This window comes from Schistocerca nitens, chromosome 1, assembly GCF_023898315.1.
Source record: "Schistocerca nitens isolate TAMUIC-IGC-003100 chromosome 1, iqSchNite1.1, whole genome shotgun sequence".
Taxonomy (NCBI): domain Eukaryota; kingdom Metazoa; phylum Arthropoda; class Insecta; order Orthoptera; family Acrididae; genus Schistocerca; species Schistocerca nitens.
The window spans coordinates 329,785,268-329,807,438 of record NC_064614.1 but is presented as its reverse complement, the minus strand read 5'-3'; the positions used below and the strand labels follow the sequence as shown (position 1 = coordinate 329,807,438).

The window sequence follows — 22,171 nt, the reverse complement described above, 5'->3', positions numbered from 1 at the left end:
TATCGAGAGGTTGTAACAACGGAAAATTGTACTGAAATGCAGGAGGATCTGCAGCGAACTGACGCATGGTGCAGGGAATGGCAATTGAATCTTAATGTAGACAAGTGTAATGTGCTGCAAATACATAGAAAGATAGATCCCTTATCATTTAGCTACAAAATAGCAGGTCAGCAACTGGAAGCAGTTAATTCTATAAATTATCTGGGAGTACGCATTAGGAGTGATTTAAAATGGAATGATCATATAAAGTTGATCGTTGGTAAAGCAGATGCCAGACTGAGATTCATTGGAAGAATCCTAAGGAAATGCAATCCAAAAACAAAGGAAGTAGGTTACAGCACGCTTGTTTGCCCACTGCTTGAATACTGCTCAGCAGTGTGGGATCCATACCAGACAGGGTTGATAGAAGAGATAGAGAAGATCCAACGGAGAGCAGCGCGCTTCGTTTCAGTATCATTTAGTAATCGCGAAAGCGTTACGGAGATGACAGACAAACTCCAGTGGAAGACTTTGCAGGAGAGACGCTCAGTAACTCGGTATGGACTTTTGTTGAAGTTTTGAGAAGATACCTTCACCGAAGTGTCAAGCAGTATATTGCTCCCTCCTACGTATATCTTGCGAAGAGACCATGAGGATAAAATCAGAGAGATTAGAGCCCACACAGAAGCATACCGACAATCCTTCTTTCCACGAACAATACGAGACTGGAATAGAAGGGAGAACCGATAGAGGTACTCAAGGTACCCTCCGCCACACACCGTCAGGTGGCTTGCGGAGTATGGATGTGGATGGATGGATGGATGGATGGATGGATGGATGTAGTACATTGAAACTGCCATCTCTGGTAGCAACAATGTCTCTGACATGGCTGGGCACTGAGTCAAATTTAGCTTGGGTGCATCATTCCATGCTACTTGAACTTTATGCCAGAGGTAATCAGTCGAAATGGCAAGTGAATGGTGGTGAGCCAGTCTCTCGACAGTCCATGATTAGGTACTTTCAACAGGTAAGAGATCTGGAGAATATGATTGCTGGGGTAACAATTGTACACACTCTGTGTGTTATCAGGACAGGACTGTCTTAGATTATCTGGTTGAAAGATAATGCCACAGAGACCTTGGAGATGGGTCGTCACCACTGGCCTTAACACATCAGAACTGTAATGGCCACTGGCCAAGTTTTTGGCAACGACACCCATAGGAGAGTGTGGTGTGCACCCAATGGCGCACCATATCATCAGACCAGGTGCTGGGCCTGTAAGACAACGAAAAATGCAATCAGGCAATGTACCGTCTTGGAACATTCACATACAGATACGTCCACCCCAATGACGTACACAGAGCCGAGACTCGTATGAAAAGACATCATGATGCCACTCATGTACACCACTGCTGATGTTCACACCACTGTCAGCTTACTTCTTTCTGCTGTTATGTCTAGGGCAGCATAATCCTGCATGGGCGAGTGACCATGTCTCCTCCTTCGTGCCTAATGTGCTAGCCTCGTGTGAGCACTGAGGTCCTGGATGGCATTAAGTATGGCCCTCCTTAAGCCATTGATCCCATATCTGCATGAAAGTCTTGGGATCTGAACCAATCCGAGCAGCAATACCACGGACATGAAACTGTAGTTCTTCTTGTGAGGCAGTCACAACTGTACAAGTCCCTTTTGTAAATTGAAGGAATTGCAGAACAGTTGCTGATCAACAATATTTAATATGGTGGAAGAAATGGAAATTTTAAGAAGCCTCCATTCCCATCCTCCTCATACTATTAACGAATGCACAGATCTGTATCATAAATATGTTTTGTTAATTGCAACATAACTCCGGCCATTTAAGTTCTTTTTCTGTTTTCAGTTATATCTAGGTTACAGATTATACTTTTTTTTATGGAGAGGTTCTCTTTCCTCCCAATGTTGTGACTTTTCACCTTGCCCCCTTTTTCCATTACAGTTTAAACCATTCCACCTATCCTAGTTCTAGTTTACATCTGCATCATGAATGGTGTGCACCCTCCATAACAAGACCAGTTACTTATCACTATTCATTGTTTTTCTGTTTGCTGGGCAGGTTGGGCAGCATGGGAACTGTTCATAGAACCTATGTAAGTGTTTCTACATAATGTAATCCTTTTGTATCGCATCTTAGATCCTCCATCTGAAAGCTGACTCTTATTTTCTCATTGTCAGGCTGTTTTTGTGAATTCCCAGGTTTCCCCCATTATACTTCGGACATGAAACTTTAAAAGTTCCATGACAACATTGGAGTGGAAGATGACCTCAGTTGGTTAAGTGTTTTTTTCTGTGAGTAGCATCCCATCTTCTTCTTTATTTATTCCTTTAAAAGTTCTTATGCTTTTAGAAGTTCTTGAGTGTGTATAGTCGCTTATCCATTACACATTTAATTTTTGAGGGTTGGGCTTGCCCTCGTCTCATAATATATTCTTTTGATTGTTATAGGTTATGCCAGATGATGAAATTTTAGTATTCCAAAACTGGTCATGTAAACAATAAAAATATTGTTGATTCAGCAACTGTAGTGCAGTTCCTTCAATTTACACAATTAAACTGTAGTCACAATCCTACACATTAGGGTAGGGGTCTTTCCTCCTCAGATGAAGCATACCATGATCTTCTCACAAACATTCAGGTGTAATTTCTGAATGAGACACCCGATATGCAATATTTCTTTATATAGAGAACTGCCTTATTCTACCTACTTTTGTGGTTGTACTGAAATGCTAATCATTTGATTATCCAAGCACGTAGTGCAGCTCTTGCCAATTTGACATTTACTGCATGCTGTCTTTATTGTGTTGCTATTTTAATGGACAGCCAGGTGATAAGATTTGTTCATACTTTGGATTACATAAATATACAGAACAGCATGGACTCCCAAAATGTTTTTATGCTAACTGTTATATCTGTTCCAGATATTCATTAAATACACCTTGTAATTATTTTGTAATGCCGTTTCAATATTTCAGCTGAAAATATTAGCTTTTAATGCATCAACACCTTAGCTACACAGAGCATTATATGAAAACTTCTCAATTTTGTCTGGCCAGTGCAATGCCAGATACTGGTTTGAAGAAATAAAGAAATATTCACATTGTGCATCCTTTGGTACTGAGCACAGCACTATGAATTTTTTGAAACATATCCTGGCAGGATTTTCTTTTTTATGCTTTTTAGATATGCCTGTGGAGGCAATTTTTAAACATGCTGTAAACTTGAGAGTCAACAGTGTATTGTAATTTGAGTGTCTTTAATTATGCTCCAGCTGTTCCTTTCTCACCAGATGGTACATGGAAAACAGTTTACGTCAAACAGTAAAAATTCAGCACATTTAAGTGCCCCAAAAAGGAATAATCTGTTCTCTTTGCGTTAAGTTACATTTTACAAATTAATTTTATTCTATTATACATTTTAGCAATAGGCAAGATAATTTCCCTTCTTGTTTTCACTTACCTCAGGTTCCTCATCAGAGCTTTCATGCTCTTCTCCAACAGCAGATCTTTTTGCAATATTAGCCATACGCTGTGCATCCTCATCAACTTCAGGTTGTTCCTCATCTTCAGCACCTGCTTTGTCTTTTCCACCACCACGTGTCCCTGTTTGGACACCTAATCTATAAAAGATTACAGAGAATAATAAATAATGGGATTCTCAGAATTGATGAAGTATACTATCAAAGTGAAGATTAAAGCACTCCATCTTCAGGCCACGAGTGGCCTACCGGGACCATCCGACCGCCGTGTCATCCTCAGTCGAAGATGCGGATAGGAGGGGCATGGGGTCAGCACACCACTCTCCTGGTCGTTATGATGGTATTCTTGACCGAAGCCACTACTATTCGGCCGAGTAGCTCCTCAATTGGCATCACGGGGCTGAGTGCACCCCGAAAAAAGGCAACAGAGCATGGCGGCCCGGATGGTCACCTATCCAAGTGCCGGCCACGCCCGACAGCGCTTAACTTCGGTGATCTCACGGGAACCGGTGTAGCCACTGCGGCAAGGCCTTTGCCCCTCAAAGTAAAGATAAATGACTTTATTTTTTCTCTGAAGTTCCTTGTTTGAGATCCAGAGCTGAGCAGTTGGGACTGAGGTGAAAGTATCAAAGTGGGCAAATGAGTTATTTCCCATTACCACGCAGCAGAGGTAATGGTACAAGTCAAACTGAACTGGGACATAGTGATGTTCTCAACAGAACACATCCTGTATCACACTTATTTAGCACAAGTGAAGAGCAGTCTGAGAGGAGTATCTAATGATATAACTACTGAACATACTGTTCGGAAAAGTAACATATTCAGCAGAAAGTGATAAACAGGAGTTATGAGTAACTATCTGAGTTTACCCTATGTAGAAACTGATAAAAATGCACATGTGACCTCCTACAAGTTATTTATGGAAGACTGACCATACAAGAGGTACACTGAAGAACCAAAGAAACTGATACACTTGCCTAACATTGTGTAGGGCCCCCCCGCAAGCGAAGTGTTGCAACACAACTTGGCATGGACTCGACTAATGTCTGAAGTAGTGCTGGAAGGAATTGACACCATGAATCCTGCAGGGCTGTCCAAAAATCCGTAAGAGTACAAGGGTATGGATATCTCTTCTGAACAGCATGTTGCAAGGCATCCCAGACATGCTCAATAATGTTCATGTCCGGGGAGTTTCGTGGCCAGCAGAAGTGTTGAAACTCAGAAGAGTGTTCCTGGAGCCACTCTGTAGCTATTCGGAATGTGTGGGGTGTCGTATTTTCCTACTGGAATTGTAAAAGCCCATCGGAATGCACAATGGACATGAATGGATGCAGGTGATCAGACAGGATGGTTACATACGTGTCACCTGTCAGAGTCGTATCTAGATGTATCAGGGTTCCCATATCACTCCAACCGCATACACCTCACATTATTACAGAGCCTCCATTAGCTTGAACTGTGCCCTGCTGACATGCAGGGTACATGGTTTTTCGCGAGGTTGTCTCCATGTCCATACATGCCCATCTGCTCAGTACAATTTGAAACGAGACTCGTCCGACCATGCAACATGTTTACAGTCATCAACAGCCCAATGTCGGTGGGGACGGGCCCAGGTCAAGCGGGAGGCTTTGTATCGTGCAGTCATCAAGGGTACACGAGGGAGCCTTAGGCTCTGAAAGCCCATACTGATGATGTTTCATGTATGCATGGTGACAATTGTTGATGGCCCAGCATTGAAATCTGCAGGAATTTGCAGAACGGTTGTACTTCTGTCACATTGAATGATTCTCTTCAGTCATCGTCGGTCCCTTTCTTGCACGATCTTTTAACGGCCACTGCAATGTCAGAGATTTGATGTTTACCCAGATTCCTGATATTCACAGTATACAAAAATCCTTACTTCATTGGTACCTCGGAGATGTTGTGTCCCATCTCTCGTGCACCGACTATAAACTCACTTAAATCTTGATAACCTGCCATTGTAGCAGCAGTAACCAAGCTAATAAATGCCCCAGATAATTGTTGTCTTACGTAGGCGTTGCCAACCGCAGCGCCGTATTCTGCCTGTTTATATATCTCTGTATTTGAATATGCATGCCTATACCAGTTTCTTTGGTGCTTCATTTTATATCCACAATATTATAAAATGGATAGATTGCTACTCACCACATAGAGAAAGCACTGAGTTGCAGACAGGCACCATGAAAAGATTACTAACCCTTGGATGCACAGGTGTTCGGACTGATTTTAACGCATGATGGGGGCCTCAGAAGCCTCCACTGAGATTTCCATAAATATCATTATTTCTCAGCTTTGTTACATTATTTATTATGAAATCTTACTGTTATAAAACATGTCTGTAGCTAGTTTAATTAGAAAAATATTAAAGAAAAATCATGGACAATAATTTTCAGTGGAATAAGTTTCAATTTAATGAATGCTAATTTTATTATTATTTTATACAGTAACTTTTATTAATATTAAAATAAACTATGAATTATACTTTGGAGAGTTACAATGCAAATCAGTATGCATAAAGCATCCAAATACAAAATAGAAAGAAAGAAAATGGCTAAGTTGCATGTAACATAGGCACACCAAAATTGAGATACACAGCATATAATACAAATAAAGATTAGGCTGCCTGTCACTAAGCTTTACACATTATTGGAAACAATCTTCACAAACAAGCACATACTATGATCACTGCATACATAGTTAAAACATTCTGAACAATACTGAGCAATTTTCCTTTCCAGCTCCTGTGTGCACAAAAAGCATTTTCTTCTGGGGCTTTTTCTTTCGTGGCTGAAATTCATTTCCAGGCACTTTTTGACACCACATCCAACCAATATTTGTACGACAGTTCTTTGCAAATTTCGAGTTTTGGCTCTGTACACCACATGCAGATGAATAAGTTGTAGGGGCAAATCTTTCAAGGAAAGCCACCTTTTATGTGATTTCCCATTGTGATATACAGGATGTCTTTTTGTGAACAAACAGAAAGCATTTATAGCTGCTACATCCATTACATTAGCCCACAATACAAATGACCATCTCCTTGTCTCACCTGATTTTGTTTTGTTATAAAATAGAATCATTTCTGGTATCTTCTTTTTATGAGTCTAATCAACTGTGGCGTCATGATGCATGGAACTTAGTAGTACCACACTCTTATTCTCACATCATCATCTCTGAATCTAAATGTTGAAGATAAAACCTCTCGTGTCTTACATTGTTTCATTTCAGGTGGAATTTGTGGTTTGTTACGGCGAAGAGTGCCGACTGCTGTAGTTTTATCCTTCAATAAACCTTGAAACAGGGAAACACTAGTAAAGTAGTTGTCCACCGTGATGTTTATTGGGCTTCCTCTGAGCATCTTTGCCCGAGTCTTTACTACATGAACTGCAACGTTAGCTTCACGAGGGTGACCTGGAGTTTTTCCTGAATACACTAGCCCATCTATATCATAAGATGTCAAAGAGTCACAGAGTCAGAATATCTATATTCCATATTTTCCTGGTTTGCTTAGAATAAACTGTAGAAATTTACAACGCCCTCTGAAAGACACTAGCTGTTCATATATTGAGCAGCTCTCTCCTGGATGAAAGCTTTGCCTGCAGTTACTTATGAATAGTTTCCATACATTGCGAAAAGCTGTCATTTTATCATCTTAGCTCCTAGCTTGTCGAGTGCATCTATTGTTGAACCTGAAGACTCTCCTTATTTCTTCAAACCTGTTTACAGAAAAAGTTGCCATATAAACAGGTTTGCCAGAAGAGTCATGAAATAATCCCCTTACATGAACATCCCAGCTTCTGTAACTGCCAACAAATAGGAGAATTCCAAAAAATGCATTCATTTCCTCATATGTGACGTTATACCCTGTTTGACCTTTCATAACTGCTGAGTGTCGTCCTTCCAGATTTGTGCAATGAATTATTTCATCCAAAATATTATTTGTGATGCAGTAACTCTAAGCACCTTTTGGTATTAGTGTGTGACTTCCCTAACAAGAACTGGAGAAATTTTCATTATATTTTGTGTAAGAATTCTGCTAGAAGGTGGCGGTGTTTCGCGCCACTGAGTCCCATCGCGCCCAATAAAAAGATTTGCAGGCAGTTGTGTACTTGCTACATTATTTGAATTAGCTGGCAGCTGTTGGTTATCAGGCCAGATGTTTGCTGGTAAGCCCACTTCATTTACATCAGAATATTCGTTACTACTTTCTTCAGATTCTGAACTGTCTGACAAAGGTGTATATGCAGGATCAGTATCATCTTTGAAAGCACTACTAGATTCATATTTGTCCAAACATTCAGAAATAATCATTGAAACATTTGGATCATCAGCATTTATAGCAGAATCTTCCGTGATGTACTGGATGATTCCATACTGTAAGAAACAAATGTTCCTAGATTAGAAAGAGAGTCTAAATAATTACTTTGTTAGAGAAAGAGAGAAGAAATGAAAACAGAAAGAATAACAAACACATTTACTTAAATCAGCTATGAGAGCGACTTCTTTCACGTCTGAGGTCAACTTCTACAATGAGTAGTAAGTCCGCCACTGTTGTCGCTGGATTCTGACCGTGCAACAATTGTCAGTATAAAAATATCCCAGGTACCAACATTTATGAACTGGGAGAAAAGCGCTCACTAAAGCATTAGATTACATTAGGCCTGAAAGGACCCCTTCATGCATTATGCGCATAGCATGAAGAAACCACTGATTTCATAAAATCTTTTCGACATTTAATACAAGTTTATTGGGTTTCTTAATGGTAAACGTATTTTTAAGGACTACATACAGGTAGTATGACCGTAAGGTCTAATTACAGGTGATTTTAATATAATTAAATGCGTGTTTAATAGCCCCATCATGTATCCAAGGGCTAAACATTTTTAGCTTTCAGCCAAAATACCTTCTTCAGGAATACAAAGCATGTACACATTCACATGAGCAAAACTCTCACAAACATGGCCATCGTCTCTGGTTGCTGTGGCCTGAAAGTGGCTGGAGACAGTGGCTGGCTGTGTGTGTGTGTGTGTGTGTGTGTGTGTGTGTGTGTGTGTGTGAAATTCTTTGAAGGCCTACTGGCCAAAAGCTTAAAATGTTTAGTAGTCTTTTCATTGTGTCAGTCTGTGGCTCAACGCATCCTCTGCGTGGTGAGTAGCAATCTATGTTTTTCTTAATACTGTAATTTCATCCTGGATTCTCTACTGTGTCACGCGACAGATGCGAATGATGATAAGTGTGAAAGAAATGAAAGGTCCATGGATACAGAACATGGACACTAAAGGTTCACCAGCATATGACAAATGATACCAAATAAAACAGCACAAACTGCATCTGTAAATTGATGAATGTAAGTTGCAACCATTGTTTCTGTATTAAGTGCAATGTGAACACGTACCTGTTATATTGTTCATAGAGTGACCAGGTATATAAAAAAGTATTATTAGGATAGATAGTACTACATTTTCTCTCTTCCCATCTATATTTACATCTTTTTCTCTAAGTAGTCTGAATCTATGGATTTCGCCAGTAATTATAACAATGCTGATCATTCACAAACTCAGTCAACCACATAAACAGTGATTAGCATTCACCCGTTAGGCTTTATTCCGCTTAGCTCCTATATCCCCATCCCATTTTGTCTGCAGGAAAGTTTATTTCTAGATGCTATGGGGATTGCCCTGGCAGAGACATCACTATGCATGCAATCAAAAATAAACTTATGATTCATTCAGAAATCAACTTAGAATGTGTTCAAAAACCAACAGGGATGTGTTTCAAAATAATATAAATAATCGATAGACCAACGTGTGCAGGATGTTAGTTGCTTTGTGAGACAAGGTTTTTCCCCTCAAGAATATGAATTTGGCACCTCCCCGTCCCCCTTGTCACTCGAAATTGCCATCCGGGGCAGATACCATGGTTTGGCCCCCTGCCCTCTAGATCCAGGCCTGTTGCGCATGCCTGAATTTGGCAGCTTGGGTGCATAAGTAAAAATTTTCCAGGTAGCCTCTGGCTGCTTGCACTTCTGTAGCCAGAAGCTGGAAAAGGTATTATTCATATGTGAGTCAACTGCGCATGCGCATGAGCTCACTTGCAACTGCTCAAACAAACTAATGTGAACAGCTGTGAAGTCACGCTCATTGGAGGCAATTTGTTGTTATGAAGCACTGCATAGTCTTCCTAAAGCCTTTGACGCCTTTTGCTGTTGGCAGACACTTGTATGAGCACTGCATTTTGTTGTCATATATGACGCATTTCCTTTGCAACGTAAGTTTTATTTTCGTTTTTTTTTTTTTCTCTTGTTCATGTTTTATTGCTGCAGTAGCGAAATATAGTAATATCCTTTGTTTGTTAGAGTATTGGTTCTTGCCAGTCAAAATTACAAAAATTTAACTGAAAACTAAAACAATTAAAAATTCCTGGGTTTTTCCTGGTTTTCTCCCGGATGTGCAGGGTCGTATACACCCTGAGCATTACATTTCGAGGAAACTTGAGAACTCGAAATGATTTCTGTTGCAGAATAGCCATTTTTTAACATGTGACAGTAACCAAGCAAACAGAAGACAATCAATATCTAGCAGCAATGAATATAAAATACACAATACATTTGCTCCTCTAATACTAGGTCATGATAGTTCTGAAAACATAATACTTTGTAATATGTACATTCTTTTTGAAACACCCCGTGTTTCACTAGTAGTTCTATAAATAATCATGTAACAAGAGCATCTTTAGACCTACATTTACCAAGGGAAAACAAACCGAAAACTCAAAACAGCATGTTGTACCAGGGAATGAAATTGTATAACAAATCACACAAGTAGATGAGAAAGATTACCAACATACATCTATTCAAAAAGGCAACTAAAACATTCTTCATAGTAATGTATACCACACAATTAAAGATTACTTAGAGGACTCAGAGTAGTGGTTACCAAGGAAAGGGGCAACTATACCATCCTGTCACATTACAATACATGATCACAAATCAGTGCTTAAACAAGAAAATCATGTGTTAACACTTCTAGTGCATGACAGTAAGGTCTTTTCTATCTCTTGGCCTCAACATATCGCTTTCCACAGGCAGGATGTGCTGACTCATTTTTTTAAGCAGAGTGGAGGACATGAAGATGTGCATGGTTGTGTGTGTACAGGCATGGAGTCAGCTTTTCAAACAGGCCAGAGTTAGTGGAAGCAACATAGCAGCAAATGTTTGGTCAGTTAAGTCACCAGTGGATGTCCTTAATATATGTAGTGATTAAGTCAAAACTATGTTTTATATTATAAGTTATCTAGAGTAAATTGTACATCAAAGAACACTGTACAACAGGGACAAACGAAATGAGGGAAAACAGTTATTAAGAACTGACCTCATATTCGGGAGGATGGAGTCTGGTCTGTCCAACCATCCTGAGTAAGGTTTTCCTAAATTATTTCAAGTAAATGCTGGAATGGTTCCTCCATCCAGGTCACAGCTGACCACCCATCCTATCCTCACAAAACATACATTTATATCCAATAATATTATGAAAAGGCTAGTTGCTAGTCACCATATAGCAGAGACGCTGATATTTATATATCCAATAACATTATGAAAAGGCTTGTTGCTAGTCACCATATAGCAGAGACGCTGACTCAATGTGCAGTGCAACAACTGCACATATTGAATGTCATCTGTTGTGGATAAAAGAAACTGAATCTGTTAACTTTCACAAGATTGTAGTAACATACAAGGCGAATGTGATGTTATTCAAGAAGAAGGAAAATGGTGCCACAGACTTTCAGAGGACTTACTGAATGTGCAAGATGTATAGTACAGTGGCTGTCTGTCAATAAATGATAAAATACGTCACAGACATTGAACACAGCGTGTAGTCTGATAGATATGTTGAGTTAGTTGCACATGCAATTTTATCTACCATGGCAATGTGAGTCATTGTCCATTAGCACTTTGCTATCAGAAACTATACATTAATAGGACCAAAAAACAACTCTCAGGCTACTAATAGCTCAAGAGAATTGCTATATCACCAACCAAGACAAAATGTTGTACTATGGATGTTTGGGCCCTTATTGACGCATAATGAGAAATGAGTATACTCACCTAATATTGTAACCTACTCTTAGTAGTTGTGCACTGTTCTGTGTACACCTTTTCATTTCTTTTCATAACCTCCACACCCAGTATCTCAAATATTCCAATTTCCTGCTTGCTATGCTAAAGCTCTTTCTACTCTGCAAAATTCACAAATCTGTATTTTTCATGTATCTTTACAAGTACTTTGGTGTCTCAGCATTGAAGAGCCCAACTACAAAGCCAAAGGTCCCATGTTCGAAGCCTGGTGAATCCTGGGAATTTTGTCTGTCAATTATCACTTCTTTCACCTCTGGCAACGTTTCTTGATGTGAATTATGTTCAGCCACACTGTGATTTGGAATTCATGTTAAACTGTAGTTCCCTGTGTAACTGGCTGGGCAAGCCAGTTTAAAGATTGGAGGAAGGGAGTGGTATACTACCTCCAATAAGAACACATCTAGTAAAGCACTGAGGTGTTCAGAACAATCTTCAGATCAATGATGGCTTTATTTTTTCATGATTAAGAGATATTCCTTACTTAGCCAAGTTTTCTTCCATTGCTATGTTGAAATAGTTAGAAAGCATGCACTCATTAATCTAACCATCAGTCATAGCATCAGTGATCAAGTAACATTTGACAATGACACTCCTAAGTGAACTTTTAATTAATTCCTTTATCTGACCGTTCTTAATTTTTTGCTGCATGACCCAAAATGACAGTTATATATGAATTTCGGCAACACTAGTAAGAGTATAACATTTAATGAGTATTCCTTTATAATACATGTATTAAAAAGACAATACTAGTATTGCACCAACTTACAATTTCCCTGTGTATTTTGCTGCCTTCCTTATGGCATTGAATAAGTTAGAAATGAAGGTTTTCTCAAAATACTGTAGAATATCGTGAGGTTTGATTATTGTTTCTGCTTTGTATGCTGAATATGGAAGAAATTGAAATTTCAATGTATATATCCTGCGCCTTGCTCTGGAAAAATATAAATATGTGAAACATTAGCAAACCACCATATATTTTCACAAACTGCTACAAACAATTAATATTGTGGCTTAAATTCTTTACCTTGAGATGTCAAGACAATCTTTCACACTTATGTACTGGAGGACATCTGCCAAAGTTGTTCTTTTCAGTAATCTTCGTAGTTTTTCAGCTTTTGCTTCAACATTTTTCAGTCCAGTTCGGAAAGGTATTTCCATTGATGGAGTGTGTATATTTTTGGAAGCCATCATTAAAATTTCACGCAGTCTTGGTATTCCTAGTGTTACATTCATTTCACCTCTACCAGCAAAATGAAATGTGTTCAGTGTCATCTGAGTGGATGGTTCCCCTATTGACTGTAAATGGAGTGGACCACATTTTCAAACACATTAACAAACTGTGGGGATCAAAAAATGTTTCACAGCATCATTTTATACAATTAAACTATAGAGGTTTTGTTACTAATTAACATATGAAAACATGAAACATTATTCTGAACTTCTTCACACACACACACACACACACACACACACACACACACACACACACACACACACACACAGTGTAAGGAAAGTTCTTTAGGAGTAAAGGAGATCACTCAAAGGATAGCGTGCACTTTCGGTGAACTGATATCATGGCTGATGTCAGCATCCTAAAGCAAAAGACTTACACGTCGAAAACAATCACCGTCAGCATCCTAAAGCAAAAGACTTACACGTCGAAAACAATCACCATTTTATAACATATTAACTGCATGCATTTGGACCGAAACATAAACCACATTGCTGGTTGGTTCTATCTCTAGCATATTTAACTGTAAAAACTGTCCGGACATCAGTTCATACAAAATGCAAACAGTGACATACTTGGCCTGAAACTCAAAGAGACCACCTATTAGTTTTACACATAAAAAACTGATTTCTGTATTAATGGTGACGGTCAGCATTACTACAAAGACAAGCCTTTTCACTACTTTTTGTAAGATGCTTCCTAAGGGATGCAGTCTCAAACATAGTGTTGTGAAGTAAAATGTCTTACAAGAGTCTGCTTGTATGCCCATTTTTGTTGCTTTATCACAAGCAGTTTCCTATTTATTGCTGGATAGCACATTTCAATCAGCAACACTTCCTACAACTTAATCCCTTTAGACGTTATACTCTATTCACAAGGCGAGGTTGCAGCTTGTCACAAATGCTGTTAAACTCTTATGTTTAGGATGTGATAAAGAAAGTGAAAGAAAACATGGGAACAGCAATAAAAAGGCAAGGGAAACATACCAATGCCAAGGCTTGCAGACATTGCAGCCTTTCTGGCCTGATGTAAGGAAGACTTAAAAGGCTTGGTATAAGGGATGGACAAAACACTTAGCACAGTGTATGACTTAGATAAATAGAACAAAGTCAGAACTGAAGAGTGGTAGAAAGGAGAGTACTGACTTGCTTAATATCAAAGTTGAGAGCAACACAGTACTTAAAGAATTCTCTTGTCTGTGAAGCAAGATTATTTGGATGATCAAAGCAAATAAGGTATTACATCTACATCTACATTCCGCGAGCCACCTTACGGTGTGTGGCGGAGGGTACTTATTGTACCACTATCTGATCCCCCCTTCCCTGTTCCATTCACGAATTGTGTGTGGGAAGAACGACTGCTTGTAAGTCTCCGTATTTGCTCTAATTTCTCGGATCTTTTCGTTGTGATCATTACGCGAGATATATGTGGGCGGTAGTAATATGTTGCCCATCTCTTCCCGGAATGTGCTCTCTCGTAATTTCGATAATAAACCTCTCCATATTGCGTAACGCCTTTCTTGAAGTGTCCGCCACTGGAGCTTGTTCAGCATCTCCGTAACGCTCTCGCGCTGACTAAATGTCCCCATGACGAATCGCGCTGCTTTTCGCTGGATCATGTCTATCTCTTCTATTAATCCAACCTGGTAAGGGTCCCATACTGATGAGCAATACTCAAGAATCGGACGAACAAGCGATTTGTAAGCTACTTCTTTCGTCGATGAGTCACATTTTCTTAGAATTCTTCCTATGAATCTCAACCTGGCGCCTGCTTTTCCCACTATTTGTTTTATGTGATCATTCCACTTCAGATCGCTCCGGATAGTAACTCCTAAGTATTTTACGGTCATTACCGCTTCCAATGATTTACCACCTATGGCATAATCGTACTGGAATGGATTTCTGCCCCTATGTATGCGCATTATATTACATTTATCTACGTTTAGGGAAAGCTGCCAGCTGTCGCACCATTCATTAATCCTCTGCAGGTCTTCCTGGAGTACGTACGAGTCTTCTGATGTTGCTACTTTCTTGTAGACAACCGTGTCATCTGCAAATAGCCTCACGGAGCTACCGATGTTGTCAACTAAGTCATTTATGTATATTGTAAACAATAAAGGTCCTATCACGCTTCCTTGCGGTACTCCCGAAATTACCTCTACATCTGCAGATTTTGAACCGTTAAGAATGACATGTTGTGTTCTTTCTTCTAGGAAATTCTGAATCCAATCACAAACCTGGTCCGATATTCCGTAAGCTTGTATTTTTTTCACTAAACGTAAGTGCGGAACCGTATCAAATGCCTTCCTGAAGTCCAGGAATACGGCATCAATCTGCTCGCCAGTGTCTACGGCACTGTGACTTTCTTGGGCAAATAGGGCGAGCTGAGTTTCACATGATCTCTGTTTGCGGAATCCATGTTGGTTATGATGAAGGAGATTTGTATTATCTAAGAACGTCATAATACGAGAGCACAAAACATGTTCCATTATTCTACAACAGATTGACGTAAGCGAAATAGGCCTATAATTATTCGCATCTGATTTATGACCCTTCTTGAAAATGGGAACGACCTGCGCTTTCTTCCAGTCGCTAGGTACTTTACGTTCTTCCAGAGATCTACGATAAATTGCTGATAGAAAGGGGGCAAGTTCTTTAGCATAATCACTGTAGAATCTTAAGGGTATCTCGTCTGGTCCGGATGCTTTTCCGCTACTAAGTGATAGCAGTTGTTTTTCAATTCCGATATCGTTTATTTCAATATTTTCCATTTTGACGTCCGTGCGACGGCTGAAGTCAGGGACCGTGTTACGATTTTCCGCAGTGAAACAGTTTCGGAACACTGAATTCAGTATTTCTGCCTTTCTTCGGTCGTCCTCTGTTTCGGTGCCATCGTGGTCAACGAGTGACTGAATAGGGGATTTAGATCCGCTTACCGATTTTACATATGACCAAAACTTTTTAGGGTTCTTGTTTAGATTGTTTGCCAATGTTTTATGTTCGAATTCGTTGAATGCTTTTCTCATTGCTCTCTTTACGCTCTTTTTCGCTTCGTTCAGCTTTTCCTTATCAGCTATGATTCGACTACTCTTAAACCTATGATGAAGCTTTCTTTGTTTCCGTAGTACCTTTCGTACATGATTGTTATACCACGGTGGATCTTTCCCCTCGCTTTGGACCTTAGTCGGTACGAACTTATCTAAGGCGTACTGGACGATGTTTCTGAATTTTTTCCATTTTTGTTCCACATCCTCTTCCTCAGAAATGAACGTTTGATGGTGGTCACTCAGATATTCTGCGATTTGTGCCCTATCACTCTTGTTAAGCAAATATATTTTCCTTCCTTTCTTGGCATTTCTTATTACACTTGTAGTCATTGATGCAACCACTGACTTATGATCACTGATACCCTCTTCTACATTCACGGAGTCGAAAAGTTCCGGTCTATTTGTTGCTATGAGGTCTAAAACGTTAGCTTCACGAGTTGGTTCTCTAACTATCTGCTCGAAGTAATTCTCGGACAAGGCAATCAGGATAATGTCACAAGAGTCTCTGTCCCTGGCTCCAGTTCTGATTGCGTGACTATCCCATTCTATACCTGGTAGATTGAAGTCTCCCCCTATTACAATAGTATGATCACGAAACTTCTTCACGACGTTCTGCAGGTTCTCTCTGAGGCGCTCAACTACTACGGTTGCTGATGCAGGTGGTCTATAGAAGCATCCGACTATCATATCTGACCCACCTTTGATACTTAACTTAACCCAGATTATTTCACATTCGCATTCGCTAATAACTTCACTGGATATTATTGAATTCTTTACTGCTATAAATACTCCTCCACCATTGGCATTTATCCTATCCTTGCGGTATATATTCCATTCTGTGTCTAGGATTTCGTTACTGTTCACTTCCGGTTTTAACCAACTTTCCGTTCCTAATACTATATGCGCACTATTTCCTTCAATAAGAGATACTAATTCAGGAACCTTGCCCTGGATACTCCTGCAGTTTACCAATATTACGTTAACTTTTCCTGTTTTTGGTCTCTGAGGACGGACGTTCTTTATCAACGATGATAATGTTCTCTCTGGTAAGCCGTCAGGTATTTTATCGTTTCGCCCAAGGGGGGGTCCCTCTAACCTAAAAAACCCCCGTGTGCACGCCACACGTACTCTGCTACCCTAGTAGCTGCTTCCGGTGTGTAGTGCACGCCTGACCTGTCTAGGGGGGCCCTACAGTTCTCCACCCAATAACGGAGGTCGATGAATTTGCAACCATTATAGTCGCAGAGTCGTCTGAGCCTCTGGTTTAGACCCTCCACACGGCTCCAAACCAGAGGACCGCGATCGACTCTGGGCACTATGCTGCAGATATTAAGCTAAGCTTGCACTCCGCGTGCGATGCTGGTTGTCTTCACCAAATCAGCCAGCCGCCGGAAGGAACCAAGGATGGCCTCAGAACCCAAGCGGCAGGCGTCATTCGTTCCGACATGTGCTACTATCTGCAGCCGGTCACACCCAGTGCGTTCAATAGCTGCCGGAAGGGCCTCCTCCACATTACAGACGAGACCCCCCGGCAAGCACACCGAGTGCACACTGGCATTCTTCCCCGACCTACCCGCTATTTTCCTGAGGGGCTCCATAACCCGCCTAACGTTGGAGCTCCCTATAACTAATAGGCCCGCCCTCTGTGACTGTCGGGACCTTGCCGGAGAATCGGCCACTGGCCCAACAGGCGAGGCACCCTGTGGTGGCTCGGAAACGATGTCATCACCTCTAGGAAGCACCCCGTACCTGTTGGAAAGGGGTAAGGCAGCTGCCACGCGGCCAGATCCCACCTTCGCCTTTCGGCCAGGCACGCGCGAGCCCACCACTGTCCGCCATTCACCCTGGAGTGATGGCTGACCGGTAAGATGCTCACTGCCGGAAGACGCAGCGACATCAGGGGTTCCATGTGATTCCAAGGCCACCGAAGTAGGCATAGGTCTCACCACAGTTGCCCCAACGCCACTACGAGCCGACGCCTGCGCCTCGAGCTCGATGAGCCTAACAGACAGAGCCTCCACCTGCCCCCGAAGAGTGGCCAATTCTCCTTGCGTCCGCTCACAACAACCACAGTCCCTACACATGACTATGTTTACCCTACTCTATACGGTGACAAATTCCCAAGATAATCTTCTGATGAGCTACTCTGATAATCAAGAAACACTCACTGAAATACGAGACGCGAAAACTACGCTAGGTTTTCCCAGAAAAACTATTTAAAAGCTAAGCGCAGCAAATAAGTACAAAATAAATTTCTCTCCTAACGATCAAGAACTGTTAGTTTCTATGCAGAGCAGATAAACACAAATAGAATCCCTTCCTTAGTGGAAGGTCGTAAACAAAATGCAAAATAAACGCTTTATACAAACAGTACTCGCTGCTGCTGGTGCTATAGTACACAAATAGAATCCCTCCCTTAGTGGAAGGTCGTAAACAAAATGCAAAATAAACGCTTTATACAAACAGTACTCTCGCTCTGGCTGTCACAAGACAACTGCTGATTCAAGTGACTAGTGGCTAACGGCCGCGAAACAAACAAAAGACGGTTTTAGGACGCTTTCTGTTCTAAACGATCAAGAAAACACTAAGAAATCTAACACGAAAACTACGTAAAGTTTTATCAAGAACTGTTAGTTACTATGCAGAGCAGATAAACACTAATAGAATCCCTTCCTTAGTGGAAGGTCGTAAACAAAATGCAAAATAAACGCTTTATACAAACAGTACTCGCTGCTGCTGGTGCTCTCGCTCTGGCTGTCACAAGACAAGTAGTAGATTGGCACATGTGAAGAAGGTCACAAGACAAGAAGTAGATTGGCACATGTGAAGAAGGTTTTCTTCAATGAACGAGTTCCACTGCTATCAAATATTACCAAAGGGAAAGACCGTTTATGTGATATCTGCTATGGAATTCAGGAATACTTAACCTGGTGCAGGAAGGAGCAATATGGAGAAAAACAGCAGGGCAACACATTACAGGACATGATGGGTGTAGTAGTCAGGTAAAGATGAGCAAGATGGGGGACAGTATCCAACTGTGACTAAAAAAAAAAAAAGAGTTGTATTATGTGGTTTCCCTATTTACTTTTTCTTGTAAGCTGTTCATGGTGGGTAAGCATAAAATAGTGAAAGACACTGTATACATCAGAAGCATTAATAAGTGGCAATACTGGTTGCAACTAAGTATCCACAGAAAAACAAAAGTGGGGCACAGGGCTGACAATGAAAATGGAAAAGGTGTAGTTTGGTTCATGCACAATATAAGCACATATAAAAAGAAGGAAATACCACATATACTTAAAAGGAACAATGCAACAATCTGTCAGAGTACATCCATGAACCAGATCTATCACAAAAGAGTCAAGGCAGTATGCCAGTATTTTATAGTTCATGAGTGGAAAACAACACAGTAAGCACAGTACAACATTTAAGCCTGAACACACAGCAATATTAGGCAACTTTATCTTATCAGATAACCATAGGAGCTGACTTATCTTTATTGATTTCTTTGTGTGAAATGTGCTGAAATGTAAATAATGAAATATTTACATCTACACTTACATACAATTTTTAAGCCTCCATCATTAACTTTTTGAAAACATTGCCACAGTTATTCAAAGTTATTATTATAACATCTGCAACAATTTATCACACAATTTTGTGTAAATGTCTTTCTATAGTGATTTTTTTTCTTGTCAAGTAAATAATGTTTATTTTTACAGATTTGGAAATAGGTTAGTTCTAACTCTGAAACATTCCCTTATAGTAACAAAACATTTCATCCACAAGCAAAGTACATCTTTTTCACAGTCATGCTTCTTACATCAACAGTACAGAATCTGTTTCCTCAGCAAAATGCTATAATCATTTTTATAACAATGCTTAACAAGCCTAGAAAAGGACAATTAAAACTGTTTATCAATTTGATATCTTTCCAGTGTAAGTGAAGACTTTATTATAATTACTTTTTGAGCTGGAATTAATTGTGATTGTGAAATGGTGTTCCGTACATTCAATTACAAGCTGAATATGTTGGTAGATACAGAATTGTATGGCCAGTACTGAAACAACAGAAGAAGTTGGAAAGTGTAATGTAGACTGGAGTTAGTAAGAACTCATGCTTTATAACAACAGCAAACAGGAGTGCCTTATCTGGATCTAATACTTAAAACACAATTCCAATCAACCTTGTATCATCACTTCTATCAAGGTAACAAGAATTGCATAGGAAACAAGAGCTGACATGAAGGTACACCGCAAATTATTGATGATAGTGGGTACTGTAAAACTCCGTTCAAAACAATGGCTGTGGACAGTAAACATTCCATGCAAAAACACACCATTCTGATGTCTCAATTATACTGCCAAATGAGCTACCATAACATTAATATATGACAGACTGTTCCCCTACCTGAGCTGCAATAACACCTACAGGTTCTCCAGGAGGGCACAGTGCTTCCATTGACTTCAAGTAGATCATATTCTTTATTTCCTTTTTCTTGATTTGTCGATGTGAGCAACTTGGTCTGTTGTCCAAATAATGCAAAATAAGACTTTCCATGCGTTCTGTTAGGGCACCTAAGGCTTCGTCCGGTCTGTACTGAGAGGTTATTGTCTTTGGACATACCCTGTTTATTTCTCTAAAAATAAACACAAAGTCTTTGCTATTATGCCAGCAACCAATGAATGTAACATCCAATTTTTTGAACAGAAGGTTCATTCTTCAGTGAAAAAAAAATGTATTTGTTGAGTTTGGTGAAAAGAGTAGAGAAGGGAAATACAAGACAGAGAAGCAAGGTTATTAGGAATGATGATATCTTATTTCCTGCATTTTTCTATCAGCTGTACTGGGAGTTCCACCTCCTGAATGTAAGTACTGGCAGGCACATCTGCTCTTTGTGCATTTCCTTATCTGAAGTGAATTTTCTACTGAATGTAACATAAACAATATTTCCATTCAAAGGGAAGCATCAACCAATCAAAAGAACAGGAACAACTAGAGCAAGGCCGCCAGATACCAAGATTAAAAATATATCTACCTAGCTCAAGAATTTTTTAACAGTCCTTTATGAGAATCCAAATCTTAAAACAGGAAAAAAAATTGTATATGAAAGAATGCTGAAAGGAAGGCAAAGTTCCTCAAAAGCAGGGACAAGAGAGAATATAAAGGAAATTACTACTAATGAGGAGAGGGCCCAAGATGTGAGATTGACTTTTTGAAACCATCTACATAATGATGTGCATTAGGATGCCAGGTATCTCTCTGCTGCAGCCATTCAACGTGGTGAGCCCTCTTAATATTGTATTCCTTAAAACTGAACAATGGAAAATCCATGACGGAATGAAACAAATATTGTAAAAGATAGTTGCTACTCACCATATTGTGAAGATGCTGAGTCACAGAGAGGCACAACAAAATGACTGTCGGAAAGTCATTCAGCCAACGAGGCCTTCATCAAAAACAGACAATAGAAAATGGCCAGAAGCTCACTTTCCAATCGTCTTTTTGTTGCACCTATCTGCAACCCAGCATCTCCGTTAAATGGTGAGCAGCAACTATCCTTTACATAATATTGTTAGAGCCTTCAAATTGATAGTAGATAGAGGCATTGTAGCGTACTGGTTAACATAGGAGCTTGATATGCACAAGGTCTTGCGAGATGTTTAAAAAAATTTATTTTGAAATCATTATGAAATGTCTTTGATGATTAGTTTTTTATTTAATTACTTGTTTTAAACATAATTTTCATAAATTTATAATCTTTTTCTAAATCATTTTGATCACTTTATTAAGTTTCTTCCTATCACTCTGTTTTCATTAGGAATCTTTCTGCATGTGATCTTATCACAATATTTAAATATTTTCAAATGCCGATCTATCAGCTAAAACACAAGAGGTGAGACAATCTATAGTGGCTGTGCAACAGGGTCAAAAATGTATTTTTTGTTACATACAAGATGTATATACTTTCGGATGCTAATCATCATACAAACACTTAAAACAAATTCTTGTTCACTATGGTCAAAAAGGTCAGATGAAGATTTAAAGTAAAGAAGGGATTATAAATAAAAAGACATTCAAGCAAAATAAAGGATAGAAATAACAAAAGCAATAACATGGACAAAAATATAAGATGATCAAATGGAAGAATTAAACTGAAGTACAAAAAATAATTAACATCACACACACAAAGATTCAAAATGAGAGAAAAGAAAGGAAAAAGGAAAAGTAAAAAGTAATACAATGAT

At 39.6% G+C, this 22,171-nt stretch overlaps 1 protein-coding gene across 2 annotated transcripts in view; it reads right to left on the bottom strand.

Annotated features, from left to right (window-relative positions):
* LOC126248542 (DNA-directed RNA polymerase I subunit RPA1) overlaps window positions 1-22,171 on the bottom strand; it is a 346,647-nt gene that overhangs the window by 122,728 nt on the left and 201,748 nt on the right. For both annotated transcript variants that reach the window (XM_049949615.1, XM_049949606.1), the window contains exons 22-25: window positions 20,334-20,562; window positions 12,670-12,941; window positions 12,412-12,576; window positions 3,472-3,631 (exon numbers count right to left, since the gene is read on the bottom strand). In XM_049949615.1, the coding sequence (XP_049805572.1) occupies window positions 3,472-3,631; window positions 12,412-12,576; window positions 12,670-12,941; window positions 20,334-20,562 (826 nt within the window). The remainder of the gene's footprint in view (window positions 1-3,471; window positions 3,632-12,411; window positions 12,577-12,669; window positions 12,942-20,333; window positions 20,563-22,171) is intronic.